The 15,650-nt window shown below is 47.1% G+C and overlaps 1 protein-coding gene across 1 annotated transcript in view; it reads left to right on the top strand.

Moving 5' to 3' along the window:
- Positions 1 to 12,725, top strand: part of LOC144153449 (trafficking protein particle complex subunit 10-like) — a 29,969-nt gene extending 17,244 nt beyond the window's left edge. Inside the window, exons 4-7 of the mRNA XM_077685093.1 lie at positions 834 to 1,033; positions 4,986 to 5,169; positions 8,482 to 8,593; positions 12,382 to 12,725. Coding sequence (XP_077541219.1) covers positions 834 to 1,033; positions 4,986 to 5,169; positions 8,482 to 8,593; positions 12,382 to 12,725 — 840 coding nt within the window. The remainder of the gene's footprint in view (positions 1 to 833; positions 1,034 to 4,985; positions 5,170 to 8,481; positions 8,594 to 12,381) is intronic.
- Positions 12,726 to 15,650: the final 2,925 nt, after the last annotated feature.

Raw genomic sequence — 15,650 nt, 5'->3', positions numbered from 1 at the left:
ACCAACACCACGCAAGTCTTATTTGCTTTGGAATGGTGAGTTGGCTAGTTCTGTTGTTTCATGGCGGGGTCGGGCCGTTACACCGTCCTAGTGCATTTTCCACCTTATGTCTTTGGTGATGTCGCCGCATCTGCTGAGACGTCAAAGGTGGATGACCTGTAGGCAGTTGCATCCACCTTTCCAGACATCATCCACTAGAGATCATCTACCTAAGTTTTCGTTGGTGAAAACTTAGATCAGTGTTAGGAGAAGCCTTGTTAGCGTAATAGCATAAAACAGCGACGCACCTGTCAGCCTTGCTATTAGGGAATGGTTGTGGGACGTGGGCTTCGAAAGGGCTTTGCTTTCTCCAAGTAGGAATACGTCAGGCCTTTTAGGGTTGAAGCCCCTTGGGGGCTGGGGCTGTTCGCGTCTCCTGTCGTCGTCGTCATAATCGTCATCTCATGTAATCACGGCACTAAAACAATGAGGAACTCGTTTACACCTCGTGCTAGAGCACTTTGTGCTTCAAAGACGAGAGACTTTTACGGCAAAGCTGTACACCTTACCCCCCAGCGGTTTCATCTCTGTTGGCAAAAACGCCAAGGCGCCATGAATACACTTATACACCGCATGCTTCGGAACCTCTCTTCAGGTTTTACGTTAGTGGAGATGGCCCGTGATTGTTTTTGAACTGAGGGAAAGCAGGAAGTTGGTACTTCCTGTTGCAGTTGTTGAGATTTCGGAACGTTGGGATATCTGGCCCTACCAGTACAGCATCGGCACTTGTGGGCCTTTCAGCCTGTAGGATGGAACACGACGCGGTGACACAACCTTCCCCCTTCTTCCCTTAGGACCTGGAGGCGTACCGTTCACGGGTGCGCGAGGACGTCATCGAGTGGATGTCGCAGCTCAAGGAGGCTGGTGTCTATGACTGGATGCTGGTGGCCGTGGAGCCGGCCGACGCCCGGCGCGCCAACAAGGCCAAGCTGCTGTCGCGGGCCACCGTCTTCGACCGCATGCGCGCCGACTTCCCCAGCAAGCACTTTGACCGGTACGTAGTGACCACCATCACCGCCTTTTGCATAGTGTGTACTGGGGCTCGAATCGCAAGGGTGGCGTTTTTATCATCTTCCCAGCAGTTGCCTCTTAATGTTGAAGGTGTTTGTAGATGCCGTGATTTCTACTAGGCAAGGTATAATTTGTACGGTAGGTTTTATTGATAGTGTAGGGGCGAGACTAGCTGGGCGCAGAGGTGAGAGTAGGTCAGCATGCATGAGCTCGTAATGCGTACCTTGACACCAATACATGTCATAGTCGCAACAGTTAAACGCCTTCTACTGCTGCATTTATTTATGTGTAGGCCGGCCTCGATTCTAAGCCTGAGTATCGAAACGTTAAAAAGTGTTAAAAAGTCTTTTGAGTGCAAGGTGCTGAAAGGGCGGGGACAACAATAGCCAGGATAACAAAACAGCATTTATTAGCCACGAACGTGCCTGGGATCATTCAACATTATTTTCTCTGGCTTCACTGTTACTGTCCTTTTTGTCGTCACTAATTGTAAAGTGTGTAACCTTAGATGTTGTCAAGGGCATTTTTCATTTCTCCACTTTCTGAATGAACGTGTAGTCGAGCTTTCCAAGATGTCATCTCAGGGCTGTCTTACTGCCCCCTTAAATTACCGAGAATTTTTTCATCTGTGCCAAATTCTTGCCTCGTGTGACACTGAAGGTTCAGCGAGTTCTCCCCTGCGTGCAGAACTTTTCATTTTAAAGTGGCAGTATATGGTAAAACCCTAGCTGCTGATCCATCTTTGGCAGGAGCATCAAAAAAAGCATGAGAGACAAGAAATGCAAAAGCCGGAAAAGTGGAAAAATAAAAAAATGCTAGCAGTGGTGAACTGCACGCAACTTCATTAGTTTTTTATCACCTTAAAAAATTGGGCAGTGTTTCTGCCGCATTTTCTTTTGTACTGCAGTCTTCTAGAACTTGCCCTGGGCTTTCTGGAACTTGCAGGGCTTTCTTCATTGCCACTCATCCAGTCAGTGCTTGTTCAGTTGATGGTATCAATGTTCTTGATCTGATTGGGAGTTTGATAAATGCACGCTGACCTAACACTGCAGGAGTCCATTTGCCAGCGCTGAACTGCGTGTGACACTTTGAATGCTTCTTCAGTGTTTGTGCTTTTCTTCTACTTTATTGTGGAGCAGAAGTTTGCTGTGATAAACTTCATGTACTACAAGAGCCGTGCTCTGTTCATGACCACATGATAATATTTATGTGCTGGTATTCAACGCGATGACTGTATTCTGGCTCCGAAAGTATGGCAGCAGGCTTAAAAATCAACACCAACGAATCGAAGGTAATGTTGAATCAGCATGCAACACGAGACTTTAAGGTAGGTAACGAGGTCTTGGAAACAGTACGTGTATCTCGGACAAGTCATATCTGCTGATCCAACCAAACCATGAAACGTAAATACCCACAGAATTAGCATGGGATGGGCTGCTTTCGGTAACAATTCCAATATCCTAACTAGCTAACTAGCAAGCTTCTGCTTTCCCTCAAAAAGCTGGCGTTTAATCATCGTGTTCTTCCAGTAGTGACGTACGGGGCAGAAACTTGGGGTCTCACCAAATGACTTGAAAGGAAACTTAGATCCGCACTATAGGCTATGGAAAGTAGAACGCTAGGGGTCACGCAGAGTGACAGGAAACCATTTGCATGGATTAGGGAACAGACTAGAGTGGAAGACATTCTAGTTTTAAGCTGAGGAAATGGGCATGGGCGGGTCATATAATGCGTATGACGGAAAACAGGTGGACCATCCGTTTGACAGATTGGCTTCTAATAAACCGCAAACACAATAGGGGTCGGCTGAGGACAAGATGGAGAAACGAGTTTCGAAGATTCGGGGGGAAAGCATGGACTTAACTCGCACTCGATAGGCGTGGTTGGAGATCTTTGGGAGAGGCTTTCGTCATGGAGTGGACACAACCAGGCTAACGATGATGATGATGATGATTCAGCACATGAGCTGAAATGAGGCTTTGTCAGTGCTCTTAACACCTGACTAATCAGTTTTCTTGTGTTTTATAGACAATTTTAACATGATGATTAGTACCTGTAAGATTGAAAATAAAACAAAAGAAAGGTTGGGTACTACAAAGCTGATTTTCGCGTTTTTTTTTTCCCACACAATTGCAGCATCTCCCTCGGCGTGAAATTTTGTTCCAGTTTCAGGCTGGAGAAATGTATTGTGTTGCGAAGGAGATAGGTACTGAATTGTGTAAGGAGCCCTGATTGGACAGCTGCTTCTTTTTTTTCTTTTTTTTCATCAGATATTGACAGTATCTGATATTGACAGTATTTCAGATTGGTGTGAATTATGGAAAATGAAACTTAATATTAAAAAGTGTAAAAGCATGCGCATTTCAAGAGTTAACACTACACCTCCTGAATACTCACTAAACAATGTTTGTCTTGAAATGGTGCCGTCGTACAAATATTTAGGTGTTATAGTGTCTTCTAACTTATCATGGAAACCACACATAGAATATGTTGTAAGTAATGCCAACCGTATGTTAGGATATATTCGTAGGAACTTTAATTCTTCACCTAGCTCTTTGAAACTAATTCTCTATAAAACTTTGGTTCGTTCGAAATTGGAATATGCGGCTGCTGTTTGGCATCCTGGCATTGCATCGCTCAGCGACGAATTGGAGGCGGTTCAAAATCGTTCATGTCGCTTCATACTTTCAAATTATCATCGCACGTGCAGCGTCACCACAACGAAAACGACTTTGTCTCTACCGTTACTCGAGCGCTGCAGGCAAATATCGCGTTTGTGCCTATTCCACAAAATATATCATGGGAATTCAATTCTTAGAGAGAGACTACTAACGAATCCATCGTACATGTTAGCGCGCGTTGATCATCGATACAAAGTAGGCATTCCATCTTGTCATACAAAGTGTTTTCACGACTCATTTATTCCGAGCACATCTGTTACATGGAACCAACTGCCACATGCAGTTGCCGAAATGTTGGACGTCGCTGCTTTTAGGCGTGCACTTTCCAGACTGTTTGAGTGAAAATGTGTGTGCCGTATGTTTTTTACTTTCCCTGACTTGGGCAGTATTTACTTGTTTATTTAGCCTTCTCAGGTGAAGATCTGTTGTATTTGTATTGTCGCCAGCCAAATCTGTGCAATGTCGACTCTGTTGGAGTAAAGCTGTGTTATGAGTGTTTACGCCAACTTGTGCAACGCATGCTTCCTTATAACTATCGCAGTGTCTGCACTGTTTGTGTAAAAAGCTGTTATAATATTTTTACTTGCTGTATATTCTTCCAATAATTTTGTTATCCCCCACTCCCCTCTGTATTGCCCTTGGGCCCTGAGGGTATGTGAATAAATAAATAAAACCTGATACAAAAAAAAATGAGGAACGCTCAAAGTAACGCGTAAGGCTTGAAGGCAGTGAAGCTGTACGCAACCTTCACGACCATCATGACTGTTTAAGTCTACAATTGCAGCCGATTCGCTTCTTCTTTGCAGCCGCAATGACCTTTACTCCATTGTTGTTGCTATAAGTGTGAGCTCCCCTAATTTTTTTTGGAAGTGATAATCATTGGACATCACCTTGGAAAGGGGTGTACACTCTGACCTGTCTTTCTCGTTCCAGCAAGTGTTGCCATGATTACAGCAAACACTGTTTGTTTATTTATTTTTTTACCAATCTTGGCCGATTTCCCTAAGTGGGTACGCGTGAGGCCCACGGCAATTTTTTGGTACCTTTAGCTGCGGACACGAAAAATTACGATTTGCTAACCAGCTTCGCTCTTGAAACATGCCTTACCATAATGTCTGCTACTGGCTTTTCTGATCGCGCATACTGCATAGTCATTTGGCCTTCCTGCAAAAGTGAGACAAAATGGGTGCAGACAAGTGCGTGAGACACTGCGTGTGGCACTGGAGGGTATTGCGTGACCAGCTCCCTTTGCAGGTGTGTGCAGGTGGCGGAGGCGAGCGGTGGGGGGGCCAGCACGGGGGTGCTGCTGGGGCGGCTGCGGCAGCTGCTGCTGCACGCCACGGGGCGCCACCTGGGCCGCTACGAGGAGCTGATCCGCACCCAGCGGGAGCGGCGCACCGCCCCGCAATGGTCCTTCCTACACTTCTTCTTCCTCCAGGTGCGGGCCCTTCTAGATAGCTCTTGTGTACGCCTGAATACGCTGAAGAAATGCTTAGGTTGTAAAGCACGCCGTACTCCGGATTTACTCTGATTACTGGGGATCTTTAGCATGCTCCCAAATCTTGACACACGGGCGTTTTCGCTTTCCACCTACAGCTGAAAGGCAGCCACCGTGGCCGGGAATCGAACCCACATCCTTGGGCTTAGCAGCACAATGCCTTAGCCCATAGTTTCTCAAAATGGCGTCCGCGGAACCTAAGGATTCCACAGGCCCCTCCTCGGGGTTCCGCGAGCCACTGATACATTTTCCCTGGTTCCCCACTCGCCAAGTAACGTAGATGGCAAACCCAAGGTGCAATCGATCTAAGGAACCTCTATATATACTTATGCCCAAGTGTCAGTTAGCACATCTCAGTACATAGCAGAAAGGCACGAGCTATGCAATAAATCCCGTCAGCAGCTTGTAGCCAGCCAGACTGCGAAAACGGGCCATGTGGTTAAACTATTGCACTTGAATCTCGGCCTTACATTACCCCCATGCGCATTTCTCTTGTTTGAAGATAGGTGCCACTAGCGTACGCACTCGCGTAAAGTCGACATTCACATGCATTAAATTCAAAGGAAGCAAGCTTGCTTCCGTTTGAATTTATTGCACGTGAATGTAGCGTGAACAGAATGAAAACTGGTGAGGGGGGAGAGGTGGGTTTTTTTGGCACTTAACGGAGCTTAGCAAGGTTCCCTGGGACCAACATGCTTGAGAATCCCTGCCTTAGCCATTGAGCCACTGCGTTCGCTAGTCTAGCAGCACATGCATAGATTTCTTGGTATTGGTCTCTTCAACACCACTTATTGGGCATCGCTTGTTAACACGACAATACAGTTGAATCTCATTATAAGAGACATGGATGTAAGAGACAAATGGGTATAAGAGACACTATTCACCCACATGGTTGGCTGCCCTATCTTTCCCATTAAATTGACCTCTTTTATAACAGACTTCGGATGTAGGAGATAGTTGGTTATAAGGGACAAGTCATCCTTGAAGTTTAACCAATATTCTCGCTTGTAACAGACATTTTAACTTCAGATGCAGTGCCACCAGTCACTAATTGCAGTTGCTTCCATTGTGGAAACACAGGTGGACGACAGACGCCTGCAGTCGCTATTTATTAGAACTTCAGCAAACACAAAGTGATGCAAACAGCTATGAAATGACGATGAGAAGCCCTGCCAATGGAAATGCAACTTACAGAAGTGGTTGAAGCTTACTGCCAACCATTGGATGGAGCGCGATCGCACATGCAGGCTCTCCCACTCGCGTAGCTCCCAATCAAGAAGCATCGTAGATGTTGAATCCTGCAAGCGTAATGAATAGCCTGAGTACACAGCGGAAGAAGCTGTGCACTCTGGCTATTCATTAGGCTTGTGAACTCAACATCTACGATTCATCTTCCACAAACAAGGAAAGGAAAAAAGCTTGTAGAATCTGTTGTAAAAAAACAGTTTAAATACAGTCATGAAGCAAACAGAGATTCAGAACTGTTTCATAAATTCTGGGGGCCAAACATAAATTAGAATGAATCTTTTGAAACATGCTGTAGCGTTCTTTTGAGCTTATTTTAGTCATACGGTGCCCACATTGAACTAGGGTCTGATTACAGTGTTCGCACAGGTCCTTGAAAACCTTGAAAACCCTTAAATTTAGAAGTGCCTATTTCAAGGCCTTAAAAGTCCTTGAATTTTTAAATGGTCCTTGAAAACCCGTGATTTTCCTGGAGAGAATCAATGGCCCTGTCTTTTCATGAGAATTTAAAGTGTTTTGTCGGGGATTTTAGGTGTTAACAAATGTAAAGAAACATTGCAACAATCAAATTTCAGTGTATTGCGTGAAACTGCAACAAGTTTGGTGAATTTTCATTACGAGGCAACATTGCAAGCAGGCACTTCTCAATCCAATTTATGTCAGGATACAATCCAGTGAAAGCCGGCTTGTGTTCTCTATCTTGCATCTTCCATTAAGTCTGTGGACGCTCTCTCATTGCATGTTTGCTGTGCATCATGTGCTCCATCTGCGTTTGCTTTTACGTGCAAATAGCAGATAGATTGTCCTGCCTTGCAGCAACACTCGCCGATTTAATTTCATCTGATACCCTTGCTGACAAGCAAGAAATGCAGGCAGGATTAACTAAGTTCTGAAATAAGACAGCCTGAGCAAAACAGCAAGAAAAAAGAAAAACGCGAATCATGAAATAAAAAAAGGTGGGGGAGCATTCATATACCCGTTAGCACCTATATAAATGCGCACTAATGTGCTTAGGCATTGTGCAATAAAAAACCTTTTGCATTGTGTTGAAAACGTTATAAATAATCTCAGATAAAACAGTAGATTGGGACCTTGAAAATGTGTTTTCTGGTCGTTGAAAGTCCTTGAAAACCCTTGAATTTTTGCTTTTGAAGCCTGTACGAACCCTGGATTAGTAAGTGAAAACATGGTTCCCTGCTTATGAGACATCTCATATAAGATACAGAAACTGCTCCTCGGTACGTGTCTCTTATAAAGGGGTTCAAGTGTAGTACGACAGAACAGGATCTGCGAGCACAGACTCTGCAAATGAGAAGAGCACGACATCAAGACATATTGCAGGAGCACTCCACTAATAAACTCATCGATTGCTGAGGCCACATTCAATGGCACTGCAGGGAAGCGCGCAAAGACCAAAATTTGACCCAAGAGATCAGCATAGCAAACATTGGTTTCTGTTGATGCTACCATCACCCACCGTTGTTGCTCAGAGACTAAGGCTTTCTGCTACTGAACCCAAGGATGAGGGTTTGATTATATTAAAGATCCCCCCAGGTCAAGGAGAGTAATCCGGAGCTTTGCACTATGGCATGCCTCATAGCCCAGGTTAGCTTCGGTACGTTGAACCCTATAATCCGATGTTGCCATCACCAGCAGGTTGTTGATTCCTAGCTGGAGTAGTTATGGGCCGTTGTGTGTGCAACAGATGGCGTCACATATAATTGGGGCTCCGGTGGATAAAAAAATAAATTGCTGCATGACCTCACTTGCAGTCAGCTTGACAAAAAAAAAGCAAACGTGAATTGATACCAGTGCACACTAGGAGACCAGGGAGGAAAGAAAACAGGATAAATGCAAGTACAATCTTTCTTGTTTGAGAGAAAAGCAACCCAGAAAAGCAAAAGAGTGGGCATTCACATAATGTCGGAGATGTTGGCCACTGGTGGTGGAGAGTCGCAGACCCTGCCGTGACCCCTGCCCCTTGGCCCTCTGCCCCTTGACCTGTAGGAGGAGCTGGCGTTTGTGCTGGAGGCCCTGGGCCTGTACGAGGAGGCCCTGGTGCAGTACGACGAGCTGGACGCCCTCTTCACCCAGGTGGTCATCAACTCGGCCAGCTCGGGTGAGTGCACCACCAGGGCACCACCAGTGCTGCACAGGTGGTGGTGGCAGTCACTTTGCTAGTATTTAGTTGGTCAAGCTTTTGTGGGTGCTGCAGTGTGCTCCTGTGCAGAGTGTTGGGCCAAGTGTTTAGGAATAAAGGGCAGTACAGTGCATGTGTGTTGACAAGAGATTCACTAGCTTGCTTTGAACCAGCCTTGCTTTGAGCATTGCCAAGAACTGCAGAGGTGGCTTCTGTTCGGCGAAAGAAAACAGGATAGAGTAAGTTCATGAGATGAAATGTGCTGTTGGACTGTTTACTCTCAAGTAAAGTAAGGAAGCCGTACCAACGAGAAAGGGAGAGCATCTCGCATTGCCTCTTTGGGGACGAGAAGTTTTTCAGCCGTGTGCTCTGTGATTTTGTACTGCTCGGCTGCGATGGGAAATAAACAGAAATCAAAAGTGGGGGAAAGATTCAACGTTCTTTTGCTAGTCTTCATCTGTGTGAGCCTGTATTGTGCGATGTCAGATTCCCTCAAGAGCCTGTCTCCTGGAGTGAAAACTCCGGTCACTATTGGCGCTGAGCGCGACCACGGGCGGCGCTGCGAAGCACGCCTTCGTGACGTCGGCTTAGGGATTCTCGCATTTGTCGTCTGCTTCACTCGGGCTCGCTCTCCCTGCTGTTTCTTTGCATTCGGTTGACGCCTGGTACTTGTTCGCACCAGATTTTGCGCGTGCATAACTTGTTATCATAATAAAACACTTTAAATCGCATACACCAGCTAAAGGCGCTATTTAAAGTATATTTTTCGACACCGCTCCGGAAGAAACATTGCCAGCACCGCCGCAGTTTTTGTGAAGCTGGCCCTGTGCGGAGTGTGAAGAGTCGGAGTAAGCGTCAGCTTCAGTGTTCAGAAATATTTAGAACAAAGGGAGCCGCCAGCTTCTAATAACCGGCAACAGCGAAAATGCAAGACCAAAACAAATACCAGGCCTTCGGGGCTGTCGGATTTGGCAGAAGGCATTACGATTCCCGGTAGTCATATGAAAGAAAAAACAGTTTTCGCAACCTCGCCAAACGATCGAAAGTATTATATCTCATCACTTTATGTTGTAATAGCATGAAAGTATGCCGGCATGCACTATGGGCCGCAAAACCTGCAGGTTGAGTTACAGATAACCAACTGTTTGTTGGTTTTATACTAGGCTTCTAACCAGTATGGAGGTTTATTGAGCAAAACGAGCAACGTCCACGGTAAAGATACAGTAACACTATGTTTGTTCAGATCCGGAGGGAAATTCGGTACATTTCTCACAGCCTTATCTCCCCTACATTCAGATATGTGTCATAGGAAAACTGCACTCAAGAGGAGGAGGAGGAGGAGGAGGGGGGGGGGGGGGGTGAACTTTATTTAACAGTAAAGTCGAACTGATTAGTGGCCGGGTCCTCAGTCCAGAACAAGAGAGTAAAGTATATTTCTTTGATTCATAGAACGCCATCCCGAGTAGACTAAGATTTGTTCCTTACGCCGGGAGGGGTGGCAAGCAATAAAGAGATCTGTAGCGGGACTCGAAAGACAGGAGTTCATCAAAAACAACGTGGCATCCGCGAATTCGTCGTGTTTCGACCTTGAGTGTGAGGCCGGTGCGTGCCTGAAGTGAAATTTCGGACTCATTGTGGTGTTATAAAACGCTGAGTTTTTGCTGCCTTTGACAGCGAGCTCGCAAGTGGTGGGAATGGGACGATCAATGGCGGCGCAGGCTACATCGCTGGAAAATGCTGCAACAGTGTCTGATAGTGGGACGGGCTATTATTGCACGCTAGTAGTAATGGTTCATCTATCTGAAGTCAAATTTAATGCCAAAAGGGAGGGGGCTAAACATAGCAACGTTAATCAAATTACGATCGTAGTTAACGTGCACCATGGGTATTGAAATGGGAGGGCTGGTGGTGTGCCACGACTGTCACCTCGTTTGTGCAACTTTTGCCGTGGCGAGTCTACACTTGTGTGTTAAGCCGAGTCTGGGATTACAAAAATAATAATTGGGGCATTCACATGATAATAAAAGTGCCTTACGATTGCTTAGTTTTTCAATTCGATATTTTCAATGGACCTCCACTCTATGCATAGAGGCTAAGAATTTAAAAGTGGTCTGTGAAAAGATGTTGCAGTTCGTACCTTGTGATACTCTGGTAGAAAAAAAACTTTATTGAAAGGCTGTTTCAAGGAGCCATGAAGAGAAAATACAACTTCGTTTAATTTGAAGGAACTAAGATTTAGTATCTCACTCAGCTCCATTACAGCCACAAAAGGTGTTTTTTAACGAAAAAAAAGCAAGAAGTATCTAAAAACTTTCAAATTTTGCGCCACAGTGACGTGTTATGAGCAAGAATGACGTCATTCGGGCCAACAGTAAAACATAATTTTCAGTGCCTCAACTGCACGTTAGCATTCAAGTCATGCGGTTAAATGGAACTACACGCCCCATTACAGACGTCCAGTCATGTGTCGTCGCGACAGGTGAGTTAGGCGGCTGCCAGTCGCACAAACAAGGTTCTGTGACGTCATAGAAAAGTTGCGGGAAGGTGAGTTAGGCGGCTGCCAATCGCACGAACAAGGTTCCGTGACGTCATAAAAAACTTGCGGGAAATTGGCTAGCGGGTCGCGACTGCTTCACACGTTTTCTTTAATATCTCCGTTATTTGTTCGAAGATTGCAATGATATCGGTATCATTGTTATTGGGACTAAGCAGTCTTTCTAACAAACCCAACTTGTATTTTGTCTTCATGGCTCCTTTCAGTGTTATGTACGCTGAAAACCGATTAAAAAGTGCACTTTTTCTCCTCGAGTTGCCAAAAATTTGATTTTTTTCGGCTGCTAAGGTGACATAGTAAATGTCGTTCTTCTGCTCCAAATCAAGCTTCTTCTGCTCCAAAATCAAGATTTTGCTGCTCCAAAAACTGCTCCCAAATATGATTCAGCTGTCTCACCCCTGTAAACGACACGTTTACGGGGCTCCACCATGTTTGCTGCTACCTGGATACAGATTTTTTACTTCTCTAAGCTTGTGATGTGAATGTAACCTAAAACAGAGCTCTACTTCTTAGAGCCCTGTACTTTACTTTGGTGGCCGCGACTGTGGTTTGGCGCCGGCAGTGGCATTGGCAACGGTGTTGTAACTGAGTGAGTGAAGACCGAAAGAAAGGGGTGGAGGAAAGTGTGGCGAAAATGTGAGGGGGAGGGCAGTATGCTAAGCCCACACAAGTGTCTCCTCGGAGTCCGGCAAAAGTGTGAGGGAGAGGGCTGCCTCCCCCTCACACATTTGCCAGATGCTCCTCCTCCATTTGTGACTCACAGTGGCAGCAACGCACTGCAAGATAACGGCAGAGTAGTGTGCACTGTCGTGTGTTCACCGATCACACGATCACTTCCTGAGATGCAGCATATATGCGCCGTGACCGAGAAGTTCGCGCCGCGCACAAATTTCACATTAGGGAGTATAGTTGTCGTCAGGGGTTTTTTCATTTCAAAAGTAAAACTGTTTTGCTTTTAAAGAAGTAAATGGTTTACAAGCATCATGAACACATTTAAATAATTATCCTGCAGTTGTTTGAGTTTCCCAGTTGTCACTGTTATCATTATCAACCTACATTTCTTTCACCTTGTAGACCACATGGCCAAACCGAATGTCACGAATGCCATTCGCCTGGAATAAGGGGGGTTTAAGAGGTGAAAACACGCTTGGTTGCCGGGTATGCCCTGATTGTCCCAAGGTCTCCCCTTGTGCCCCCTCCTGTTCCTCCGCAGAGGAGGTGCCCGAGTGGCTGTCGCAGCTGGTGGCGCAGGGGTGCGAGTCGTGGGGCGGCTTGCGGCTGGGCGTGGACCCGGGCCAGAGCCCCGAGCGGCAGCAGCTGCTGCGGGGCGGGGGCGGCCTGCTGGCGCTGCGCAACTACCTGTTTGGCCGCCAGTGCTCCCTCCTGCGGCTGCAGGGGGCGGCCACCAGGGGCCGCTGGGCCCCCGAGGTGGCCCAGCGCACGCTCGCCTTCCTGCACAACACCGTCCACGAGCTGGCCCTGCTGCAGGCGAGTTCCCTTGTCTTGGAAGAGCCACGGGCTTCTTCTGGAGTTTTCTGCTCTTATTCCATGAAGTGATCCATGTCGCGCTGCTTGGCTGCACATCAACAACCACTTAGCAGATGGACGTCGGTACTGCACAAAAAATTTTTGCACTCTGCATAATGCTAATTCCCCTCAACGTAATCCCGACATCAGGGATTGTAACCAGGCAGCCAGCCAGTACGACCTAGGCATCGTCCAGTTTGTTCCAAAAACTGGTCATCCGCCACGGTGGCTCAGTGGCCACGGCGTTGTGCTGCGGAGCCCAAGGATGGGGGTTCGATCCTGGCTGCGGTGACCACTTTTCTGATGGAGGGAAAGGGCGAAAATTCCCGTGTGTTTGAGATTCCGGCACGCGTTAAAGATCCCCAGGTGGTCAGAATTAGTCCGGAGCACTCCACTGCATTGCGCCTTATATTCTAGGTGCAGCTTCAATGCGTTAAACCCCTGGAATTTGAATATGCACAAATACTGCAGTCTATGCTAGAGAAATATAATCTGTAGTGAAAACAATGTTAGCAGCATTATTGTTGGTGCCAGTCATCTACTTCTGAAAAAGTCTTTCTAATGCGAACCCCCCCCCCCCCATTTATGCCCTCACTGACATGGTGCTAAGTGAGGTTTCACCAATGGACGTCTCACCCACTTTTAGGTGGCCACTCCACCCGGTGCAGTGGCCTGCTGGGTGTTCACCAGTTGCCTCGAGGTGCTGTCTGCGTGTGAGGCTGACGGGCCACCAGACGACGGGGTGGCCACATCCAATGCCACGCCCCCTTCCCCACAGCAACAGCAGCAGCAGCAGCAGCAGCAGCAGTCCACCATGGTCAACGGCGCAGGGTTCTCACTCCACACAGTTGGGTTGTGGTCTTACGCTCGGGAAAAGGTCAGTGTGGATTGCCGACGCTCTCACCTTTGCACGTGAATATCTTTGAAGCAGCCAATAAATGCCGTAACTCCTCTTGCTGGTTTTCCGTTCCCTCAATAAAATTTAGTGCGCCCGTTCACCAGGGAACTGAACAACTCGTGCTTAGTTGCAGTGAATGTTCAGCAGCTCCATGTGTCACAGAGGGCTTGTCTTGTTTGCAAGGGAGATTGGTATCAATGTCGCCTTTGCCATTCGCTGCAGTGCCGGGCTTAGTTTTGGGAGGGGCTAGGCCAGCTGTGAGCAGGCTGTTGCGGAGAGAGATATTGTTGAGTCAACACAGTGGTTCTAAACCATGAGTGTGCCAAGACGCATTTTTGTCTTGCAAGAGGGATGAGGACACTACGATGAACTGTATTGGACCGTGCTGCTCAAACAATTTTCACATGCGGCTAAAGTCGCCTACGCATATTCATTTTCTGCCATTTGAGGCTGACTTTTGTGCTGATGCATGCCATATTGTCTACTAAAAAGAACATTGGGACGCTTCTTTATGCCTTGCGCTGGAGTGCTTTGTGATGCGTAGTAAAAAACTCCGGGACACTCGTTTTCCAACGTCTCACTGTAGAACACTTCGTGCTCCAAAGACACCAGACCTTTACAGCAATGCTGTATACCTGTACCCCCCAATGGTTTCATCTCCGTTGCCAAAAATGCCAAGGCACCAAGAATACGCTTATACACTGCATGCTTCGCCCCTCCCCAGGTTTCCCGTTAGTGGAGATGGCCAGGGATTTTTCTTTCGCTTCACCCACGATCATTCATCATCGTGGTCAGCGAAAGTTGGCGGTTCTGCAGGGTGGCCGTATTGGCGTCCAACGACATCAGTGGGAGGACACGAAAGCTTCGCTTTAAGGGAAGACATGACTGGCGTCGAGGGAGGGAGTTTGGGGTAAGGTTTTGCGGGCCCCCCGGGCTCTGTGGAGCCCCGTTCGAGAACCACTGAATTAGCGGACTGAACGGGCAGTTTATTGTTTGCTGGGTGTGCCCCACTTTCTCACTTAGCGCAGGTTGGGGATGAGCGACTGCTTGCTGGCTTCCACTGTTGGGATTATGGATGCCCAACAAGTCATTGATGGAATTGTGGAGCATCATTTACTCACTGAGGAACACCCGGACTAGCTTGGTTGCAACAGGAACCGTTTCCTGTCTCTCTTCTGCACATGCACACTTTTATACGTTTACACACACAGTGCGTGTATCACGAAGCTGTTGTGGGAAGGTCCACCAACAGATGTCGTTCTGCAACGAACCACAGTGGCATTGGGGCAAGGGTGCCAAGAAGTGGCATACGTTACAGGGCGGCCGTAGTAACTGAAGGCAAAGTAACAGCAAACACAGGAGACAGGACCCCACTTTAGCATGCGCAGGTAGTAGCTGGCAACGCGTGCGGCATTGTCATGGGCATTAGCACCCGAGCCAGAACTGTTCCTCCTCTTGCAACAACTGGGCCAGGTCAGCCTAGCGGTTTATAAAGGGGCCGTGAAGACAAAACACAAGTTTTATTCATTGGAAACCTTGCCTTGCTAGAATCATACTGACACCACTTTTAACGCACACTTGGCTTAAATAAGCTACATAACTAGGAAAAAAGGGAATGGCCATGCGACCCACTAGCTCATTTCCCGCAACAGAACCTATGATGTCATAAAAGACAGCTCTGCAATTGGCTGAGGACGGGAAAAGCAAACGTAAGTTAGGCACGGCTTATAATATTGCAGCAAGAACTATTTTCTCTTACCTGTAATGCTTATATTCGTTTTGAAGAGGTATGAATGGTGGGGTAAACATAGAAGTTACGGAAAGTACACGGAAAGGTAGAAGTACCAGAGCACGCTGTTGTTGGTACTGCGCACACTAGGCTTGCTATAGCTGCACGGCAGTATGGCGCTTTCGGGTTGTTTGACACGACATAGAGTTTCTCAATATCACCTAGAGCGGAAAGTGTCGCTGCGATCGCACGCCGACATGGGAATTGTGAGTAGTGTGCGAATCGGATTGGCAGCAAGTGGCTAGTACAAAGGGCTATGGATTGGGCT

The sequence above is a fragment of the Haemaphysalis longicornis genome, unplaced genomic scaffold (assembly GCF_048455015.1).
Source record: "Haemaphysalis longicornis isolate Haplotype H1 unplaced genomic scaffold, Haemaphysalis longicornis Haplotype H1 scaffold_9, whole genome shotgun sequence".
NCBI classification, from domain to species: domain Eukaryota; kingdom Metazoa; phylum Arthropoda; class Arachnida; order Ixodida; family Ixodidae; genus Haemaphysalis; species Haemaphysalis longicornis.
This window is presented reverse-complemented; position numbering and strand designations above follow the sequence as displayed.